This window comes from Microchirus variegatus (assembly GCF_963457635.1).
Source record: "Microchirus variegatus genome assembly, chromosome: 5".
Classification (NCBI taxonomy): domain Eukaryota; kingdom Metazoa; phylum Chordata; class Actinopteri; order Pleuronectiformes; family Soleidae; genus Microchirus; species Microchirus variegatus.
This window is the reverse complement of record NC_139806.1, coordinates 17977483-18000968: the sequence shown is the minus strand read 5'-3', so window position 1 is coordinate 18000968 and position 23486 is coordinate 17977483. Positions and strand designations below refer to the sequence as shown.

Here is a 23486-nt window from a genome sequence, read left to right as displayed (position 1 = left end):
AGAACAATGGAATGCAAATACTGAAACGTTAGGCCTGTATGCCGAGTACTTACACATAAAATGTCACAATATCGATTTTCATATTACCTTGCTTTGTTTTATTCCTTATAGGTATTCCTAAAGATCTACTGTACATATTTTACAGCAATTCAAAACCTAATTACAAAACTGAAATTTAAAAATGATTCGGTCCATGTAGGGTGACAATGATATATGCCATTATATTATGCTACAAACATGATCATATCTCATTTTATTTTTTTCAAACGGGATTTCCCCACGTAATAGTTTTAGTTGAGGTTCTTGAGATGCATTAATTAATAAATCTTTCCCACAAATGACCCACAGATTCGATCGGACCATGACAAAAACCGCTCCCTCAGATACAGCGTGACAGGCCCAGGTGCTGACCAGCCCCCCACTGGCATCTTCATCATCGATCCCATCGCTGGAGAGCTATCAGTCAACATGCCCCTGGATCGAGAGCACATCGCCAACTTCCATGTAAGTCAAACAAGCATCATTTATGGAAAAGAAAAACACTGCTGTAATGATATAGGTATGCTTTGCAAATGCTTTCTTTGAAGTGTGCTTTATCGTGAGAAATGTGTATGATGAGGCTTTACATTCCTGCCAGTTGGCATGTGATCAAGAGTCATGTGTTGCTTAAGTGGCCTCTTCAGACCCAGTGAAGAACAGGGTCTCCTACTTATCAAATTCTTAGACTTATCCGTCTGAGAATTTAAAGGATTGTCTGTGTGTGTGTGTGTGTGTTGTATTTGTTATCTTCCAAGGACCAGGAGTCCTCAGGCCTAAAGAGGCTGATTTCTGAGGAAGTGCTAAGATTTGAATTGTGGTTAAGTTCACTGGTTATGCTTGAGGCTTTGGATAATGGTTAGCTTAAACTGTCCAAATGAATGGAAATCAATGCAAGTAGAATAGCAGCACAACTATGTGCCTTTGTGTGACAGATTACAAGAACCACAGCTAGAGTGGTTTTATTTATTTGTGGGTTTTCTTCATTATATTGTTATGGTTTGTAAAGTATAAAGCTTCATTTTCATAACTCTGTATTCATGTACTTTAATACAAACTGGTGGACATCCATCAAGGTTGCAGCCAAGATAAAAAAGGATGTAATTTGAATTCATCTTATTCACTCTACTTACATGGTCTGTGAAGACAAAGAAGGTCCACAGATTAAAGCAGATATGAACTGTAAATTATGGAGCAGCACAGAAGCAGCTCAGTATTCCGTGACTTGCATATGTTGCCGATATGTGAGTCAATTGTCCATTTATTTTCTGCAATGCCTTCTTTTTAGTTAGAAGGATGCACTTGGAACTGTAATCACTCATGTTTGATGTACACATGAACTAGATTATAAAAGGTAAACATCCACAGACACATCTTGTACTACTGTATTACTGTATATGTATTTATTCTACAGCATGAATCCTGTGTTAGACACTAAATGTGTGTGTATACAGGAAGTGCATCCGAGGTTTAGCAGAGCAGAGTTGTTTGTGTGAAACAATAGCAGAATCTGTGTTGATCCCGTGTTTGGCAACAGTAGTGAATAAAATCAGTGTAACCAGAAAACGCAGCTAAAATGTTAGTGTTGTCATTTCTGGCAGGTGTCATACTACATTTAATCAACATCTGTCTTTTTTCCAGCACTTGCAATAGAGGAGTCTCTTACACAAATATTTCCTATATATTTTGCTAATGATGTTTTTTGTGCGGAGTCAATTATTTCCTCAGTGAAGTGGACAATGTTCAGTCAACACTTTCTACCATTACATTGTGTGCACAGCTCATTGTCCTCACAATTTACAGTTCAGATGTGTTTGTGTTTTCCTCCAGCTGAGAGCTCATGCCGTGGACCTGAATGGCAACCAGGTAGAAAACCCTATTGACATTGTGATCAATGTAATCGACATGAACGACAACAGACCCGAGTTCACCCATCAGATCTGGAATGGCACTGTTCCAGAGGGCTCCAAGCCAGGTAATGTACCAAGTAAAGCCAAGCGTGGCACCACAGTGAACGAGCAAACGATTGGCTGAAGTCTGAGCCTCCACCACATTTTGCCTTAGTGTTAGCAGATCAAACAGCGTTGATGGCATTCCTGGGGTGGCCATTTTGTTAACATTGCTTTTCTCCATTAAACTAATCGCTGGTCTTTTAACAGCAGCTGAAAGAACATCAGATACTTAAACTACAAATCTGTTGTATCCGAACAACTTGCATTCTCTTATGATTAGAAAAAGAGTAAGTCATTATAAAGAAAAACTGAGAAATAACACATCCTTCTTTCCCCACAGGAACATTTGTTATGACGGTAACAAGTGTGGACAAAGATGACCCCAAAACGGCAAACGGGATGCTGCGATACAAGATCCTTTCTCAGACTCCAGAGAGTCCAGCCTCCAATATGTTCACCATCAACAATAAAACAGGAGGCATCATTACGGTGGCAGCAGGCCTGGATAGAGAGGTGAGTGACCATTTCTGTCCATTTCTTCTCTCTTTACCTTCTGTGTATGACATAGCTTTGTTTGGATTCCACATGCTTTGATGCGTTTACCATTAAGCTCCCTATTTAGTGTCATCTATGAATGAATATGTATGAATTAAATTGTTCTAATGGCATTTAAGAGTAGCCTTCATTATCGTTAATTTAATTCATTGTTAATTCATTGCTGCCTGCTGCAGATGCATATAAGCACATCCGTTTTTTCATGTTTACACTGTGCATTTTTTATATAGCAACAACACACAGCTTTAGTATCTTTGCTAATATTCAAACTGTCTGAGAACTAATGAGCCAAAGTGAAAGTGAATTTTGCAAATTACCAATTAAATGAGAAGTAGAAATGGACTTGGCTCTTTCACACTTATTTACTCTTACAAGGAGGCAACGTGCATCACTGAGCAGCTAAATGTTTCCTTTCCCCCACTTCTTGCCCCTTTTTTCTCTAAAATAGACGCTTTACTTGCATTTTCTTTCTCTACACACCACACTGCAAAAGCCACCACTCTTTCATTTAATTGGATCATATGGCTATGTTGGAAAATAAATAAAATAATGTAGAAAGCTGGAGCCAGTTGGTGCAATTCTAGTGAGGCCAATCTGGCTAGGTGGCTGTTCAATCACTTCCACCCTGGGGCTGCCGTTTTATGTCTGCCAGTTGCCACCGCCATGAAAGTAATTTGCCCGGCTCTCATTACCTAGCAACTGGTCCATCACCTGAGTGGCTTTTAATGTGAAAAGAGCCATTTGTTTGCTTCATGATGGTGTTCATAGCAGTAGTGCAAGTTTCACAAATCCACTCACAAACACACCCCCTATAGGGAATAACTCAGATTAATATAAACCACTATCATTTGTCATATTTATAATACCCTATCCAGTTTGGATTTGTTTCATTTTAGTTGAAAACATTTATACTCTTGCATAGAGTTACCACCTTAATAGGCTAGTAAAGGGCACTGTAAATGTTTGTTTACTGTGGCCCAAAAATAAATCTTAATGCAGCTTACTGCTGAGACTCAGTACGTTCCCATGCACAGTTAAGTTAAGCTACGGTTGTAGCCTGTGCAGCTGTTCAATTGGACGACTGCCCTTGTCCCAGTGAACAAGAACTAGTGGGGAATTGATTCACTGAATGAAGTGTAGCCACCTACTGTCTGTTGTTAGCTTATTAGTAGACAGTTTCTGGCTTACCATGTGGCTCGTTGTTAGCTTGGTGGAGACCATTTTGAGATTTTCTACATCCAATAACTTGATATCCAATTCTTTAAGCTGACCTCGCATACAATTGTTTTATGACTTCTTTCGGTTTAGCTCTGGTCCAACTGAAGGTATACATGCAGTCGTAGCTTGACTCCCAGTTATATCATCTTGGTGTGTTAGTCTGAATTCTATTTTGTACAGTTTCAGTTGGACTAATGTGTATTTTACATTGTAAAAGTCTGGTTTTAGTTGGACTTATGCAAAAAATATGTTTTCCTAATGTCATGTTATTATACTGACTGGGTCATAGGTGTTATTTTTACCCTGTATTTTGTGGTGGTTTTATTGCAAACTGAATTATACTTGAGCTTCCATTTCAAACATGAGTTCACTGTTAAATAAAATGGCTACATTATTGCTATACACGGAACTGTGTTTCATCCGTGTTGCTTTTCTTCCTTTCCACACAGAAAGTGCCCCAGTACACACTGATTATCCAGGCCAGTGACATGGAGGGCAACCCCATGTATGGCCTCTCCAACACAGCCACTGCGGTCATCAGAATCACCGATGTCAACGATAACCCACCAGAGTTTACTGCCGAGACGGTAAGAAGACGACAACACAGTAATCTAAGCAAAAGGAACGCACCAAGAGTAGCCCCATTTCACCCCTAATGTGGACATATGCACTCAGCCATCAACACTGTACGCTTAACCTACTTTTGCTTGCCCAGCATTTCCAAAGCCATACACATAAACAAGTAGTCAGCCATGTGAGAAGTGTATTTTCCTCCAAATGTTGACATATGCAGCAGTGCAGATGTCTTCCCGGGTGAAAGAGGCACTTACTGTGTTTGTGAATCATGGAAATTTGTAATGCTACTGTTATGCTATCAGGGGAGGAAGGGGGGAGGATGAGATGACCATGACGACATGATAAGTTGCCTTAGATGTCTATTTACTCAAGATTGGTCCCGCTGTGCTGTGTAAGGGAAGGCCTGGTGTGTTTTTCTGCTGCCACAGCAGTATCACTAACAGCTCACTGTTCTGTTCTTTCATGGTTTATTCATGCAGTTTTTTGGTGAGGTGCCTGAGAACTGTGTGAATGTCATTGTGGCCAATCTGACGGTGACTGACAAGGACCAGCCCAACACGCCGGCTTGGAATGCGGTCTACAAAATCACCGGGGGCGACCCCACTGGCAGGTTCTCTGTGCCCACTGATCCAACCACTAACGAGGGCTTGGTGACGGTCGTCAAGGTGAGGACTCTTCTTCAAAACTGCATCGCTTTAATCCTTGGGAGATGCACAAATCTATGTTTGCTTTACCAACCATCCAGGTTTGTGGATGGTTGGCTGGGTATTATTTTCTGTCAGTTATGATATTCTCCTGTGAGAGTGTATTTATAACATTTCAGGAGGTTATTCAGAGTGCATTGAAGTGCTCCTGGTCGATGAAGTGAACAAATTAATAATCAAACTGTCCATGCAAGTTGTTCAAAGAGTCAAAGCAGTTTATGCAAAGCTACTCGAAAGAGGTTAGAACTGAAAACATTGTATTGATTGGGGAAAATTAACATCTTGAATTATGTGTAAATTCTAAATTAAAATAGATAATTTAAACTGTGAACAAAAATTTAAATTCAGGCCACATTCAAGATTCAATTGGGTAGTTGCACATCTCTTACAGCAGCACTCTCGCTGGTATGTATCCTTCACTGACCACAAAAGGATAAAATCTCTTTGTGTGTCAACACTAAGCTCTCACAATAATATTTTTAGGCAGGAGGAAAAAAAAAGGTTCCATTATTTGTAAGAGGGAAAAGTGTAATGCGATGAAATGTGTCCTGCATTTTGATGGGGTGATTCACTCCATGTGTGCCCTTCTCTGGTGTCTTCCAGCCTATCGACTATGAAATCAGTAGAACGTATGTGCTGACAGTCGAGGCGAGGAACGAGGTCCCCCTGGCCAGAGGCATCCACTCTTCTCGTCAGTCCACTGCCACTGTCTCCATCAGAGTGACTGATGTCAACGAGAGCCCCTACTTCGAGCCCAACCCTAAACTCATTAAACTGGAAGAGGGAATGATGCCCGAGTCAACCCTGACCACCTTTACTGCACAGGACCCTGATCGCTTCATGCAGCAACACATGAGGTAAATGGAGCACAATTTTCACATTGCTTGACAATGAATGTCAAAAAAGACATGTCTCCATCTCATTCTGTTTAAAAAAAAGCCCCCATTTTATTTTTCCTCCGACATGTGCCGCAGTGCTGTTTGGCTGTTAAGGTTTTTCTGCCTGAAAAAAGTCCATGAAAAATAAGCTAGCTTTGTAATTCCACGGTTTGTCCTACAAATTACTTTGAGCTAATGATGACTACAAGCCAGTTTTGTGTCCAGTGGGAGGCTGCTCTCAAATCCTGGAATAATAATGCAAAATTTATGACATCTAAAATATTTATTCAGCACAAACACAAAGGAAAAAAAACATTTTTAGAAGAGAGAGAAGGCACATTGATAAATATATCAACGAGATAACCTCCTGAAGAAAATTTAATTGGGTCTTTTTTTAACTCCTCTCGCTGCTTTTAACTTATTAATAACAAAAGTATTCAAAATTGTGAATGACTGTGTAAACCTCTAATCGGTTCCCTCAGATACGCCAGACTTGCAGATCCAGCCAACTGGTTAAGGATTGACCCCAACACTGGTCGTATCACAACAATTGCCATTTTGGACAGAGAGTCGCCCTTTGTGAAGAACAGTTTGTACAATGCAACATTCCTGGCTACTGACAGCGGTATGTAACCATTTAAGTGGTCCTTCAGTCGCCAAAAGTACCTTTTTTAGCTGCGGTGATGCTGCAGTTTCATGGTCTATGTGTTTTAGCTAGGCTGATACATAGCCACTCTGTTCCAGGCCATTATTGTTAGAGCAGTCAGGGGGAGATAATGCTGCTTTTTGTAAAGGAAGCCTAGCAGATGTCTAATGTAGCTTACCTCCCAAAGGTCATTGACTTTCTCTGTGATGTTTTTCACCTGAAGCCAGTGCACAAACACTGTTGGGGAAAAAAAAAAAACTCCACTACATCAGTTGCGGTCACAAAGACATCCTCCATGCTTGAAGGTCATCCTTTTACCAGCAACTTGGCCTGTCTGGAACAATGACCACCTTAGTTGAAGGTTAATGTACTAGCAATCTCAGAACCATCATCCAGCATGTGGATATATTCACCTCTTACCAGCACTGGTGGGATTTACCTCTGTTCAGGTTTACCCTGTTCTGCGGAGCATAGCTTAGGCCAATAGGCTTAAAAAACTCTACCACTAAAGAGGTTTCTCAGCATTAATGGTTCAGGATTGGATGACTAGCTCCTTTGAGCGTGGCCTGAATGGTTAAAAAAAAGCCTCTTAGCTGAGTGAATACATAGAGAAGCCTGAGAGGAGCGACAGTGGGCTCTGTTTGTCTGCTTTAGTATTCCCATCTCGCGTCCTTCATCAGGAAGACGTTTAGGCACGCATGCAGACAACTCACACACAAACTGATACACACTGCCCAAATGTTCTGCTATCTCTGCCTTTTTTGTCTACCTCCTCAGTCGAGATTAGATTCTCAGATCAGTATGCAGTTTAGATGCATCTTTGCCCACTAGAGTAAATAGCTGTTTAGAGTGTCTCTTTATATCATGAGAAATGATAAACTTCATACTTTTTTTCAAACTCATAATGAGTGCAAAATGAGAGCCAGAATTTCTATAGTATGTATTCCCATCCAAATGGAAAAGTAAAAAAAAAGAATTTCTCATAAATATGTATATTCTAAGTGTGTGTGTGTGTGTTGATCCATTCAGGTATACCACCAGCAACTGGCACAGGTACTCTCCAAATCTTCCTGCTGGATATCAACGACAATGCTCCCAAGGTGTATCCTCGGGAGGCAGAGATATGTCAAAAACCAGAGCCTAATGCCATCAACATCACTGCACTGGATGGAGACCTGAATCCGAACGCGGGTCCATTTGCCTTTGAGTTAGCCCACAGGCCCTCTGATGTTCGGAGAAACTGGACAATCACAAGAGTCAGTGGTAAGACAGAATACACACATAGACCTTAACCACAGTTAAAATCGTAGTCTTCCACTTAATCGATACCTCCGAAGGACCAGGTTTCGGTCTCCATGAGAACTACTGGTCCTGACGAGGTCGGTGTTTATGCCAGAAAGAGGGAACAAATACAACTACACACATTAATTATTTATATATCAGTAACTAATTAGATTCATACACTATACAATTAAGCCAATGCCTTTGTGAAATGTCTGCGATACCCTGCCAAGGACCTTGCATCATCTTTTGATACTGCCCGCTTTTATTAATTATTGGAAAAATTAAAAGGCAAGGCGACGAGCATTTTAGACCTTTTTAATCAGTGGCATTGCATAATTAGAAAACTGTGTGTATATGTGTATATATGCAATATGTGTAAAGTTCAACAGTCTGTTGTTCAGTAATTAAAGATTGCACTATTTCTTTAATAGTGAGCAGAGAAGATCTGAGATCTACAGTACAGTAATGGATTAACCTTCACACGCACCTTATGTTGATGCTAATTTGGAGCATACATTCATCAGGAGGAAAATATTTGTTGTACAGTATAATGTGAGTTGAATTGTAGAGAATATATGTAGCTTAATAGGCTTATGGTATTTGGATCATTGCAGCTGGGAATTTATCCTAAGAAGCATTATCAAAAATGTATTCAGTAGATAGTAGATTTGTAAGCCTGACATCTAAATCATGGCCATGTTTCAGATTAGATATGATGATGCAACTTCCAGGTATGACTTATTGCTGCATATTTGTAATGTGTAATCATATTGTGAACATCAAATGTCTTTTCAGAGGTTTGGTTTAATCCCCTCTGACAAATGTATCCAAAGAAACGAGATGTTATTTTGTATTTAATGACATGAACTTAATCTCTGTAGCCACTTCCCCACGATTATCTCCTCTGCAAAAGAGCCATTGTAGATCAGCCACTCACTCTTGTGTTCTTGTCTCCGTCTCACAGGTGACTATGCTCAGGTGAGCCTGAAGACTGGGCACCTTGAAAGTGGAATCTATGAGATCCCCATCATCATCACAGACTCGGGCAACCTTCCCATGTCCAACACTTCGTACTTGCGGATCAAAGTGTGCCAGTGCGACATCAACGGAGACTGCACAGACCAGCAGCTCATCATGGCTGCCGGGCTGGGCACGGGCGCCATCATATCCATCCTCCTCTGTATCATTATCCTCCTCAGTGAGTGTCTCATTGTTTCTCTAAAACAGCACAACACACATACTCAATGGATTATAAAGACAGCTTAACATTATGTGACATACCACTAGATTACGGTAGGATTACCAAAAAAAAAAAAAAGATAGCCCAGATCAGGACCCCAGCCAAGCTCTAAAACATCTGATTTGATTGCATTTGTGTGAAAATATGCAAGTTATTATGTTTTTTTTAATATGAGATCTCTCCATCTATCCGTCCATCTGCCAGTTCTCGTGTTGCTGTTTGTGGTGTGGATGAAGCGGCGCGATAAAGAGCGTCAGGCAAAGCAGCTACTCATTGATCCAGAGGATGATGTGAGAGACAACATTCTGAAGTATGATGAAGAAGGTGGAGGAGAGGAGGATCAGGTAAGAATCATGTAGTAAACACAGATCATTGCAGTTCTGGTTGTTTCTAAATAAAAGACTTCCATCTGTGCTGCCTTGTCTTTGACCTGTTCCACTCATATTTAGAGAGACGTCTCATATCTCTGAGCACCAGTCAGGATTTAGTAACATTTGAATCAGAATCTGATGACAGCTGTGTGGGAGTTTGCTTTTTTTGTTTTGTCTCTCGCCAGGCCCTTGTCAATCATATAAGATCAAACTTGCTTTAATAGTGAAGCAGATATGTTGAATTTTTGAGAAATAAAGTTAGAGTAAATCTCACTTTTTGGCCTGAAATTAAACTTTTTGGTATGACTAATTTATATTTGATTGTTAACAATAATGACCAAATACCTAAGATCTGAAACCAGATTTTTTTAGGATCATAAAAAAAGGATAATTTTGTTGTATTTTACCTACAAACATTGATGTGTCTTTGTTATACAAAAGCATTCGGATCCCATTTTTGCAGCACAGTAGAAGTTTGTGTATAGTTGAAGCAGCATGAGGACAAAGAGGACCAAGTCTTATTCCTGCATGCATAATATTCACTGTTCTTGGAATTCATTCCTTTTAGGCCTCTTCTTCATTACGCTTCTCTGAAAAACACCTTGCACTTAACAATGCAGGGTGGGATTGTTCAAGAGAAACTGGAAATAGATGGCCATCAAATCTAGAATTAATAAGGAAAATACATTTTGATGAAATTGTTCTGGATAAATTGGAAACGTTTCCTTGGCTGAAAATGGTTCCCACTTACCAACATTAATGGGTTTGCTCACACACATAAACGTGCTAACAAATACAATATGCGTCAATAAAGTCACATCTCAGTATCCCCTTGCACATGCAGACACAAATTCAATTGTCCTAATGACCTCTTGTTAGCATAACGGAATCATTTCATCACAAAGGCAGTAATACAGCAAATGGGCTATTTTCTTGCTGCTGGCTGAAGTGCAGCAATGGCTTAGGTACAGCAGAAATGAGCCAGAGACCATGGTCTGACCCAGCACAATGCCAAATTAGCCTCAGAGACTTGTAATTGGTAAGCTGATGTCATTTGGAGACAGGCATATGTTGTGGCACAATAATGAAGCTCTGTCTAAGGTAACAATATGACTGGAAAGCCATTACACATCTGCCAGTGATTAGGCAAGAGGGAGAGCACCCACTTGTGTATGCACATCGCCACTTTCACACACAAAGATTGCACAAAACTTGTGTGCCACAGCGTGTTGAAAAACGAAAATGTCGCCTGATATAATGTTCCTCTAAAGCAAACGAAGGGATTCAGCAATTTATTGAAGGGAAAACAAGCTTCCATTTTGACTGGTGCAGAGGAGGGCAGGATGCCAGGAGAAAATTGTCTTGTCTGCAGAACTGAGGGAGTCAGTGTCGGGTTAAAAATGGACCTGACTTTCCCAGTGATTCCCCCCTTTATAATGCCCACCTCTGTCCTCCCTATCTCCCGCCAGGGAGGAAATTGAAGTGTCAGACCATTTGGTGATCTCAAAGTATAGGATTTTAGTTGCTGCTGCTGCTGCCATTGGCCTGGTTTGTATGGGTTTTGCGAAGCACTTGTTTTATCAAATGCTGACAGCTGATCAGAGTGCTCTCAGTGGACGTGGCAAAATTAAAACAAAAAGAAAAGCATACACAGGTTAGCAGGCTGGCAATAGAATAGAAATGAGTCACTGGATTTAATTGACCAGAGAATAATTTTAAGCAGCATGGATTTGGAGGCAAAAAGAATCCAAACATGCACAACATGCAGGTGATTTAACGGTCATGTGTTTGTCACTGGAGATAGGGGATGAGATTTATAGGAGAACATTTTGAATAGACAGTATGCTTACTTCTTTTGCTGAGAGTCATTTCATATTTATACATTACATAATATACATTTGGTAGTTATTAAACTTTCAAAAATGGCTGGAGGAAAAGTAAAATGGCCACCTTTATCCAAAGGTGACAAACTCTGCCTACCAAAACATTCGTTTCCATTCTTTACATGAACACACTAAGCTTAACTCCATGCTTTTATTCCATGAGCAGACATTACAGTGGCATAATTCTTCTGATCTAATTCCCAGCAATAAAGTGAATAAGCACGCAGTAATTACCTTGATGTGGAAACTATTTTAGTGACAGTGCGACTGTTTCTTTTCACACGTGTGATCATGTGAATAAGGGCGTTTGAATGTGATGTTGCCGTCTAATGTATTAAGATTTATAAACAACAATAGGTATGATGGGGGACACAAAATAGAGTCTGAGCCTCTTGCCCACTCGTTAAATTGTTCCATGTCTCACAGCAAATCAAGTGTAAAAGGCTTAGCAATGTTTATATGTGGGTCATCACGAGTGCCTGAGGCAGCCATTTCACCAGGCCAGTGTCCATGCGAGTAGTCAATTCCCTGAAGGAGGCTGGTATGTCATTAGACCGTCCTGCTTAGTTCAGCCATTATACGGCGGCTCCGTTGCAGTTCCTGTCACCAACTCCTGACCCCTCTGGTGTGTGACCTTAGAGAGGGTCAAACAGGAGGCAGACTGAAATTGGACCAAAAATGATGGATGGCTTTATTGCATGATGCGCTGTTCCTCTGCAGCTCGCCTCAGGGTGATTGTCATTCCCCATGAAATCAAATTACACATGAATAATCAATGTGTTTGTTTTATATTTTATGATACTTATTAGTGTGGAGTTGAGTCGGTTGTGTGCGAGTCGCATCGTTATGTTTTCATATCGTAGTTGTTTGCGCATCATCATAGGATTTTGAATTCAGTCCTCCATTTTGTATTCATATATGTTTATTTTTTTACCTCGGAGTATCTGAACCCTTTTTATTTTCTCCCTTGGGTGCGAGTGTGCATGTGCCTGTGTGTGTATGTACATGTGCAACTGAGCAAAGACTATTTTGAAGGAGGATATTAGAGATGGATGGATTACTGAAAATCTTCTAAAGAGGGACAATCCATCATGCACGCTTATTAGGCACACACCCTGATTCTCAAATGGCACTTTCTCCATCATATCTGCTGTCACCGTGATACCATCCAGACATTTCGGTTCAGCTCTTTCTCTCTCCTAACTCCTTTTTTCTCTTTACACTTTTCTCCTCCCCCTCCCGTCCTCATGACTTAACACAAACCGCGAGCCATTCAGGTTGCCTTGGTAATGTTAATAGGATTAGCAATGGCTTATGCATATCCACCATCCCGTGTCTGGGCATTGATTAGAGCAAAGCAGTCGCCTGCACATCCTTCCTGCAGCATGATGCCCAAGTACAAACACTTTTGCAGCGTATGATGTGGTCCTCAGCTTGGCCCCCCTTCAGCTCTGGCTCTTTTAATGTGTCAAACTGTCCCCAGGCTTGTGCTTCACAGACAAGAAGATTAAAGTTTCCCCTCATGTTCCCTCAGCATCATTGCTTCATTCTCAACTTCCTCTGTACAGCACAAGACGTGTTTGCCCATTTAAATAATCACACTCAGTCTGGGGTACAGAGCTCCGCTAACACCCAGCTTTTATTTTTGTGCATTTCCTAGGATTATGACCTCAGTCAGCTCCAGCAGCCGGACACAATAGAGCCTGATGCCATCAAGCCGGTGGGAATCCGCCGTCTAGATGAGAGGCCGCTTCATCCTGAGCCACAGTATCCCATAAGGTCAGCAGCACCCCATCCTGGAGACATCGGAGACTTCATCAATGAGGTAAAAACACCACTCCGACAGCAATACTTTTTTAAATCCCATGAGCTTGTGAAATAGCTGAAATGAGAGGATCAGAGCTGTCACAAACTTGAGTTTTATTTTCAAGTCGAATGATTTTCCTACAATACATTTGTATCTAAACAAACAATTTGTTTCAGTGTCAAAGAGGAAAGCATCATCTTGTAGTGAGAGAGAAAGACCATTAAGTGAATAAATTATGAAAATTGTCATTTAGAATCTTTTGCCAGCAAAAAGATGAAAGTTTTCTCAGCCCACGTCTATCCAGGCAGACATTTGCGAAGCTCGAAAAGTACATGACGTTAACTCACTTGGATACAATTGTTTTTCTCTTTCTGCCCAAGTAGAGTTATAGATGTGTCGGCATAGAAATCTGAGATGAGAGAAGCAATGCGCTGGCTGTCTATGGCATGGCAGTGTTGAGAGTGCCCTCATTTGCCTGAGGCCATCATTGACTCCAGCATGAAGGGAGAATGTAAAATGAAAAGAGCAGTCATGTATTTTTCAAAAGCTCCAACAGACAAGAGTTTCACAGCATTACAAATGGAGTTCGCTCCCTAGTTTTTGGATGGCGCCCATGTTTTTAGATTAGAACTCGCTCTCTCATTTCTGCTCCCCCAAATTCCATCTCTCAGATCCCTTCATCCAGACGCCACTCATTTTCTGTCTCACCGTGTGTCAGGAATACTCCGAACACACTTGTCTTACCAGCAGATATGAAACGAAATGTAATGTTTTACATCGGTGCAATAAAGTGCCATTTGACGAGGCGCGCTGTCCTCCAGCAGACGGAGGGATTTGAATATTCTCACAAGACCTTTGGGACTTTTCCCAAGTCTGAGCATCCTGACCCAGAAAACACTCACTGCAGCCAGGCAATACTGATCGTTTTCAGTCCCAGATTTGACTGTCGATGGAGCTCAGTCATGGTAGCTTCCACTGCTCACATGGAGCTGGAATCTGACCCAACTGATAAGGGCGCGCTGCCAGAGGAGGAGGGAGACAGAGAGAGGTGGGGTCTGATCTCCATCCTGAAATGTGCATATGCCCCTGGCGCCTGTGGCTCTTAATTAAATTAGAGAGACAAAAAAAAAAGAAAAAAAGAATTAGGCATAGGAATAGCGCATGGACTCACAGTTGGAAAAACTAAACTTCTCGCCTGTTTCCACAGAGGGGGGGTATCATTAAATACATAAAAGATTTACAAGACCTCTATTGGTGGACACAGTTTGTATTGAAAATTTTATCTACAATGTCAAAGATTTGGTAATATGTGCATTTATCAACTGCTGTAAAGTTAGTTCACCAAGATAAGCAGTAGGTGGCATTAAAGTCTGTGTCCCTGCAGCAGGACAACAAGGCGTAACTTGATGACAAAAATAAAGAATGCCAATAGCTGTTGATGAATGGTGGTGGTGGTTTTGTTGCTGCCTCGGTTCATTACTGCTTGTTGTGGTCTCGTCATCAGTCCACACAAACCTCCTCCCTCCCTGCTGTATCCATGGTTCCAGAACAGAGAAATGTGGCGGTGGAAGGGAAATTCCATTCATGTGCTTTTTAAAACACCCTTTATTTGTTAAACTGATTTCATTGCACCCACTTTTTTATAGATATGCCAACATTTCCACCTCCTTCAAGCCTAAAAACTTTAATGCTATATTTCAAGTCTTTTGCGTTTCCATTCACATGTTTTTATGTACAAATAATACAAAAAAAAAAGGGCTGATGGAAACTCATCTACAACCATACAGGGAAACAAAGCTGAAGTGATTGAGTACAGTGCCTTGCTTTCAGCCCTGGTAATGTTGTCTTGAGTAGAAATACCTGTGGGTCAAAGTAAGAGTTGTGGTTGTTTCAATGTTTCACAGTGGATAAAGAAACCATGAAGTTCAGTGGTTTACAAACCATATGGAAGTTCCAGTGAGGTTTTTGGTTGCAGATGGTGGGGGCCGATAACTAGCAGAGCGATTATGGTTGCAATTATAAAGAACAATCCATCTGTCATATCTCCCACCAAATTATCAGCAACACGGCCATGAGCACATACTTAAGGAAAGCTAACAAGTGGAAAATAATCCCTAAGTGCCCAGGTACTTTAATTCAATCAATCTTTTTTTATTTGAGAGCATTCGTACCCTATAATGGCAGCACGGAGGAAACGATAAATCTTTGACAAGTTCCCAATGAGATGAAGTCTCATTTCTCTCGTGTTGCTTTGCTCTACTTCTCCTAATTTATTTATGGTTTGTGGGGTGTCAGCAGTGGGAGGGAGAAACAAAACGTGGACCCAAAGTGGTTCATGGTCAAAACACAGCTCAACGCCCAGATTAGCAATCCATCAAGTCTCCCGACTCCCTTTAAGGAAACGACACCGGGGATCAATAACCCGACGCTGTGGGAATTTCTGGGAATGTCGAGCACAATCATCAAAACCAACAGGAACCTTAAGAGAACACGTACGGACACGTTCACAACAAACGGCGCCTCAGTTAAGTCTTGTGCTCGCTTCTTTTTCTGACAGGAGTAAGAGAAATCTGAAATATTAAATCCATCTCCGATGAAAAAGTATCAGTACATGAGTTGAACGGTCTGCGCAAAGCCGTGAAGAGGGTCAATGGGGCTAGGGGGGGGTGGTGATTTCAATCACTCCAGATTGCTGGTCACGCTCAGTCTTAGCTTGTGATCAAGAACGTGGATAATCCTACATCTCAGAAGCATCATGACAATCCCAAAAACAAAACACATGGGGAAACTTGGAGGAGGCAGGAGAACAAAAGTTTGATATCCTGAACATGTCGAGCCAGAACCACCGACTGCTTTCAGGATAGATTAGCTAGTTTGTGCGCAGCAGCAGGGGGTAAGGAGCTGCGATCACATGGCTTATTCCTCGTAGCAGACGGTGTCGGCGTGCAGACATGACTTAATCTTTTCATCTAACAGTGGTTTTCCTTCTCTCTGTGCAGGGACTCAAGGCGGCAGACAACGACCCCACCGCTCCTCCCTACGACTCCCTGCTAGTGTTCGACTACGAGGGCAGCGGTTCCACAGCTGGCTCCCTAAGTTCCCTCAACTCCTCCAGCAGCGGGGGCGACCAGGACTACGATTACCTCAACGACTGGGGCCCTCGCTTCAGAAAACTGGCAGACATGTACGGTGGAAGTGATGACTAGGACACACAGCCACTACTTGAAGGATGAAAAGATGGAGGAAAAAAAAAAGAAGAAGAAAAGGAATGACTTCCTGGCGATGGACATCTGCAGCTTCTGATATTCCCCTGAGAAAGTGATGGAACTGTGACAGAAAACAAACAAAACAAAAAAATAAACATTGATTCAGAAATTTTTTCAAAATCTACCAACCTAGGCTTATTGTTGTAGTCTACGCATACATATGCTTGTTGAAAGCTTAGGCAAATACCGTGGTCCCGTTACGGAGGATGTGGGAGGGAACACTGGTGGACTGTTACCACTCGGATTGTTGGTATTGAATGCGCTCAGTTACACTTGAATTTCACAGTACAGAAGCACTGGGATATAATGTGCCTTTTTGTACATTTTTTGTTTTGATCTAAATGATTAGTTTTATGTTCAAGGCTTTAATGGTACTGACTTTTGGAGTGATTTCAAACAGTATGTTACACTCTGGTATGCTTCTACACATGCTTTTTTTTTTTTCCTTTTGGTCACACAACGCTCCTGCTTGTTGAAGATTATTTAAATTAAGTACGAGGAAAATGAAGGATTATCTGTTAGCTTGGATGGAAAGAAAAACAATTAAGAGCAGCACTGTACAGAACGCTAGACTTTTTCACTAAAAATTATGCAGCTGGTTGCAAATAAAGGGAGTTATGAATAATACTTTTGTAGCAAGTTTTTTTTTCCTTTTTTGAAGTGATGTAGTATTTTACAAAAAAAAAAAGTTTTGGTCTAATCTATGTACACTTCATTTGCCTTAGTCATCATCTGATATTTTTAAGTTTTACTTCACTGTAAAAAGATGTGTGTACATAATGTTTTTTTCTTTATCTTCTTTTCTTTTTTTCTTTTGATGTAGTATATGAAGAAGTGCAAAAAGTTCCAAACTTGTAAATGTATAATTTGGACAACAAATTCAAGTTTTTTGCATGTTTTTATCAACGGAATTGAAAAAGCTGTTGTTCCCCAAATTTATTTACAAAGTGGAAAAAAAAAAAAAAATCTGGGTGACATTTAATGTGTAGAAGTTAAGAGTTTTTTTGTATAAAACATGAGAAAATAAAATAAAAACTGAAAAGTAGTGATCTTGTCAGCACAACTGTTGAATTTGTACCAAAAAGGGGGTGGGGGGGGGAGGGGTGAAACGCTATAGGCATTAATTCATCAATCAGCTTTAAGACTGGAAAAAGGTTTTGGATTTAAGCCTTTGTGGATCACCATGTGTACTGGAAAACAAATTCTATACATCTCTGACCCCAACCATCCAAATAAAATGCTAACTTTGGAGCTAAAACTGCCTCTTTATTTATTTGCTTTCCCTCAGAAAACTCATTGCAGCATTGCAGAGGCTAAACTAGACTGCGTTTTGTGCGCTATATCTCAAAAGATAGATTTTAAATAAAACAGTTCTTAGGACAGTATTTTACCAGGGGTAAACTAATCATATCATCATTTGTTTGTTGTTTGCACTTAAGGTGAGATGTTTGGCTCATTCTGGGCAACCCTATTCCAATTCAAGGTCAAATACCTGCAGAAAAACACCAAATCCATTCAGCACCTGTGTGATATCAGGGATTTGTACTGCAGGTCAGACCTCGAAATGAACAACACCTGCAAAAACTTCAAAAACTCCAAGGACACTGCATCTGGACTCCTGAGACGTGTGGACGGACGAAGACGAGAACATCCTATGTGTGTACGTGTAGAATCAGCCATCTCAGTCTTCACCTTCCCCTTTCTCCATCACTGTGAAGACATGTAACTCACAGAGCCACCACTTGAATAAACACATCGACATGGTTTATTAATTCAACCAAATTAGACAGAAGAACGTTTGACAGACATTCATTACCCTTTGTGTGTTGACTACAAAACCAGAGAACACGCACTGGAGTGTGTACAGCCCTTTTGTTTAGCAGCCAGTGTAATCAGTGCAGACGGTCTGTTCCACAACCTGTATCTCCTAAGAACACGAGTAGTCCTCGTACGTCCCCCTCCTCAATGAGCTGAGGAGTTATATTCTTACCCTGGGTTATGCTTGGATTCCCTCGTGCGGCGTGGTATCACTTCATCTCACATTATACAAAGCTAAGCATCCCATTTGCCAGAAGCAACATGAAATCTTGCCCAGTCAGATGAAATGTGAAAACAACTCGCCCCGACCTCGAGGTGTCAATTCAACTCAAATGTGACTGCTGGTCAGATTTGTTTTGCAAATCACTTCCTCCAACTTTGAGGTTTTCAAACCAGATGGCGGATTTAAACGCATTTCCCTTTGTCTTTGGTTTGCTAATCGAGGGCTTTGACAACGTCAGCCTCTGCCTTGATCTTTTGGCGAGCGCGGACACGGTTAGTGACTCACCATCTGAAAAGGGCTTCATCAAAATCCTTTTTATAGCGTCGATGGGCCCAGTTAACAACTGTGCAGCCAAGCAGGGCATTTTTTTTTACCCCCGCAACACAGAAAGAATAGTTTGAATTTTTAAAGCAAAGAATAAGCTTACAGTAAGTACATTCTTAAACTAAACACCAGAGGCATCCTTATTTTATTATTTATTTATTTGATAAGACACTGCACTGCTGCTGTATACTCACAATAAGGGAGTTTTGAAATTCTAACAATAGATTTTCAAAAGTGGTATAGGATTAAATAATAATACCACAAAGTCATGCTTCAATGTGCCTCATTAGAGGAGAGAAGAGTGTGTTTTCTAAGGTTGTTACAGGTGGTTAAAGCTTGATATCAACTGTAATGACTGATTTTATTTATCTCAAACTTGCCAGAATATATTTTTTTTCCTGTTAGCACTACTCGGCTCTACTTGGTATGGATGGGTTTTTTCAGTGCTGTCACTAAATACACCAGACTCTTCTGTTCAAGAGATTTCAGAACATTTCCTTGCCAAATATTGGAGATTAACGCATGTCTTCGGGGTTTTTAAAGATGCATTATGTAATAAATCTAAAGCAACTGGCCATAAAATCCTCTTAATATGTCAGAGGCTGAGGAATAATGTTCATATCACAAACTGAACTCAACAACAACAGCAGTACAGCCCAAATATTTGCGTTAAAAAAAAAAACTTTTGCAGACTGCAAATCATGTTTGTTTTGAAATCATGTTTTGGCATGTGGCGCCACCTACTGCTGTCTAACAATCATTGCAGTCAGAGTCTCAGCTGCCGAGCAACCACGGGTTGCCAGTTACGTCAAAAAAACGAAAACCTAAAAGACCTCGGTATTTTGAATTTGCATGTAGTAACCGTTTTTGGCCACATTCTTACATATGGCACCTTTAAGTCTTTTTAACCGACTACAGTTCGGTTCATTGTTCATGACTCTTCCAATGACGACACTCTCTGACCAATCAGTGGCCGGCAGTCCATCTACATCACAGTTTAGTAATGGCTCAGCTGGCTTGGAACTTGCCCGAGCAGGTAACAAAAAAAGCACCAGGTATTATCACTAATGGAAAAGCAAAAAAAAAAAAAAAAAATAGCCTTACATATGAGGGACAAATACGGGAGCAGTACCAATTTTTCCGTCAAATTCTCCACCAGAAAGCGAATTAGCATGTGCCCAAAATACCACTTCTTCAAATAACACCCCGATAAGTGAGTGAATTTACAATTGCGGCACCAACTACTGTGTACACTAGCTCGTTCAGCTCTTAATGCCGCCACTTCCTCCGGCTCAACTCCTCCGCGGGCTCTTCCACCCTGCTGTATTGTCATATTGATGTTCAGATTGCTCCAAAAGGGTTCACGTCCACGGAGCGGAGTCGAGTCCCGTTTCATTTTTTTTAACCCTCAGCAGGGGAAAAAGAGGATTGATATTCTAGTACTGCACTTCAATTTCACAACATGGATTATCCCTGAAGGAACGCTGGCAATCTAAAAGAGCCCGGGACATAAAAGGCAGCCACTGCACGGCTCCTTCACCATCCACGCCCAAATATACAGTTCTGCTCCATTTATAGACATGTTGGCATTAGAGCCTGCTTAACAATACAATAAAATATGTCTACTTGAACTTAATTTAGAGTAAATATATATAGTTTTTAATTCTAATCAGTGATTGTTACCGACTGAGCCTTTGCTAATTGGAATGTCTGTTGTGTGAAAGCCATTTTTTTTTTAATTTGCCATATGGTTCCAGCGAGGGCGGGTGAAATAATTGCCACATCTTATTTGCACGTTTTATTCAGGTGACAATTGAATAAAAATAGTGAATACAAGGGAATTTAAGAACGCTGAAAATATCTAAGCTAATTAAGTCGGACGAGACCGACACCGGATTCATACGTCGGTGCATGTAAAACAGGTACACGGAGCAATAAGTAGATTATGCTACCATTTCTTGGCTGATATTGCGTTTGTGTGGAGTGAAAAGTGGCTCTCGTGGGCCTATTTCACTCCAGCGATTCCATATTCTTTTCCCCCCATTAGATACGGCAATATGTGCATATTGTTTTTTTTTTGTTTGTTTGTTTGTGTGGTGTTTCATTGGAAATATTACCTCTTAACACGAGAAGAAACTCAACTTGTAATGTTACCGTCCTCCCCCAAATACTCCCAAGATGTTCTTTGGAAAACGGCTGCAAATTGCTGTTCTTACAAGCACCCGAGGGCCCATTTTATTGACTATGAAACTATGCTTTCACCGACACCCCCTCACCATCGCAGATTTACAAGACAGCCATCGTCAGCTCCTCCAGTCAGTGTGCGAGGATGTGAGGGGTGTCTGAACAAGTGTCACAGAAACCCACCCAGCCTCCACGGAGGGGACCGTCAGCAAAACATGCAGAATACAGATTTGAATCCAATGCAAAACCACCTTCTAAGTTATGCTGCTTCTGACCTTTGGTGGACTTTGGGAAGATAGATGCTACCCGGGCTATCGATAGAGATTTCTGGCCTGCAGCAGCAAGAGCATATTTCTTATGGTTTCCCAGCCGCTGCATGCTGCCTTCGAATGAATAAGTAAGTAGGCTGGATGACAGAGAGCGCGCACACACACACACCGTACATGCAGGTTTAAATGTATTTGTGCATGGACCAAGTGTAGAATCAATCATTTTAATTTTTGCTCCGTTGCCCTCAAAGCGTAATATTAGATCAATTTGTTTGGATTGCTGCACTCACCGAGAGTGAAACGGACCTGCTCTTGAGTCCCAGGTTTTTTTTTGTTTTTTTTTTTCCTGCAAACACACCAACATCCAACTTTGATCTACAGCTCCCTCATGTCTCTGACTGCAGGCAGATATCTCTCGAAAGGCTCACCTCTCTGTTTCTGCAGATATTGTTCTACCTCTCCTCACAATGCTGATTTATCCGCCCCTCATTTATCAGGCCCCCGTGCCGCCATTATTCTCAGTCCACATGCAGCCCGTGACACCGCGGTCACAGAACTGTGGAGGGGGGTGGGGAGGTACGAGGGCGGAGCACACCGAGACGAAAATGATGAACGCTGTTACTTTCATAAGATGCATATCGGCTGAGCATGAGCTTCTCGGCTTGTATACGATCCGTTCAATGTCACTTTCCGCTGCATGTGAGCGGCGTTCCTCATATCGCCGTAGCTCCTCTCTTGCATGAATGGCTGATGTGCTCTACACAAAAAAGGGCATGTGATCGTAAACCATGGCCACACATTTACACACACACACACACTTTCTCAGGGTTTCTCATTCTCTCCGTTTCCATCACCCACATGCACTGCACTTAACCTCCTTTACCACCTGGAAAGGACTCGGTGTAAGTAATTGCATTAAACAGCCACACATTTAAGAGAAATGTTTAAAATATCTGAAAGAAAAAAAAAATGGAGTGAAGGGAAAAAAGAATTAGAAGAAAAATAAAGCAAGGAAACAAAGACTCCCTCGAGAGCCTTTAGATTTATTCATGCTTTTAAACACTTGACATTCCATCACCCTCCTGTCATTAAGGCTTTATTTCCCTTGGCCACATCCACACAATAACTGGATCATTTTGTCCAATGAGAACAAATAAGTTACCGCAGTGTTGTTGCTGACTAGTGAGGGACTTCCATGATCAGAGGCTAATAAATGTGCTGAAGGCGAGACGACCCTCCGATCAATGTGCTGCTGATTGTACAAAGGGGTCGTTATATTATTGTCTGTGTGGAGCAGAAAGGAGGCCAGTGCGTAGGCCTGTCTTTCCTGTCTGCTGACTCTATTGTAGTCGCCCATTTGTATGGATCGCCGAGGGGTAGAGTGACAAAAGTGACAAGCCTTCAGCCAAGGCAGGAACAAAGCTCCAGTGCACAGTCGGTCTAAAGAACATCAGCTTTCTTTCACCCGTTGTCAAAGGATGCAAGTTGGGATATGAGATTGCACATTAATTCAACTACGTTTTAATTTATTTGACATCTGTAAACTGTCAAATGCTACAAGATTTACAGCTCATTAGTATTACACAGCATTGAATTAGTGAGTGTAAATCATCAGTCTGCACTGACGTACACGTCAGCTGTGATGGGCTGATAAACACAATGATAACACCCTTTAAATCCTCTTTGTGTTGCCATGATGGGTCTCTCTGGTGTTTCATGCTAATATTATGTTGCCACAGCTCCTCTCCATAATAAAAAAGGTGTAAAAATGGATTCACACAGTGACAGGGTGACGTTGAATGAGTTTTCAACCCTCTGCTGAATAATCGCTCTTCATACTCTGGTTTCTCCAAATGTCTCCTCTGGATTTGACCCTTCACTCTCAATTCAAAAAAATGGAGAAGAGCTTCCAAAACAAGCTGGTTTAAACTGGGAACGCTCTCTCGTGCGGAACGTTTATACAAGCCGTGTCCTTAGAGGTCCAAAGTCCAAGTGCAGATTTCACTTGAAAAAATAAAAAAATACAACTATCCTGTTGCTTCTGCACAAAATAAAAACACTCCTCTCACATCCATGAAAAACATCTCCAGTACATATTAGCTATAATAATACATGAAGCGACACAGGGAATCGACTACAACACAGTAAGTGTGGCGACTCCACAGTTCAGGATAATTCAAAAAACATTTCCAGCTCCAACTACAGTATATTCTCTCCTCTTTTCTTTTGTTTTCTGTTCTCGGAAGTATTTT

The 23486-nt window shown here is 41.2% G+C and overlaps 1 protein-coding gene across 1 annotated transcript in view; it reads left to right on the top strand.

Annotated features, from left to right (window-relative positions):
• The window catches only part of cdh2 (cadherin 2, type 1, N-cadherin (neuronal)), a 57967-nt gene extending 40779 nt beyond the window's left edge, over positions 1–17188 (top strand). Inside the window, exons 5-16 of the mRNA XM_083889267.1 lie at positions 349–504; positions 1867–2011; positions 2329–2501; positions 4211–4348; positions 4817–5002; positions 5645–5898; positions 6402–6544; positions 7595–7828; positions 8814–9047; positions 9294–9433; positions 13004–13168; positions 16150–17188. Coding sequence (XP_083745393.1) covers positions 349–504; positions 1867–2011; positions 2329–2501; positions 4211–4348; positions 4817–5002; positions 5645–5898; positions 6402–6544; positions 7595–7828; positions 8814–9047; positions 9294–9433; positions 13004–13168; positions 16150–16356 — 2175 coding nt within the window. The 3' untranslated portion in view covers positions 16357–17188. The remainder of the gene's footprint in view (positions 1–348; positions 505–1866; positions 2012–2328; positions 2502–4210; positions 4349–4816; positions 5003–5644; positions 5899–6401; positions 6545–7594; positions 7829–8813; positions 9048–9293; positions 9434–13003; positions 13169–16149) is intronic.
• Positions 17189–23486: the final 6298 nt, after the last annotated feature.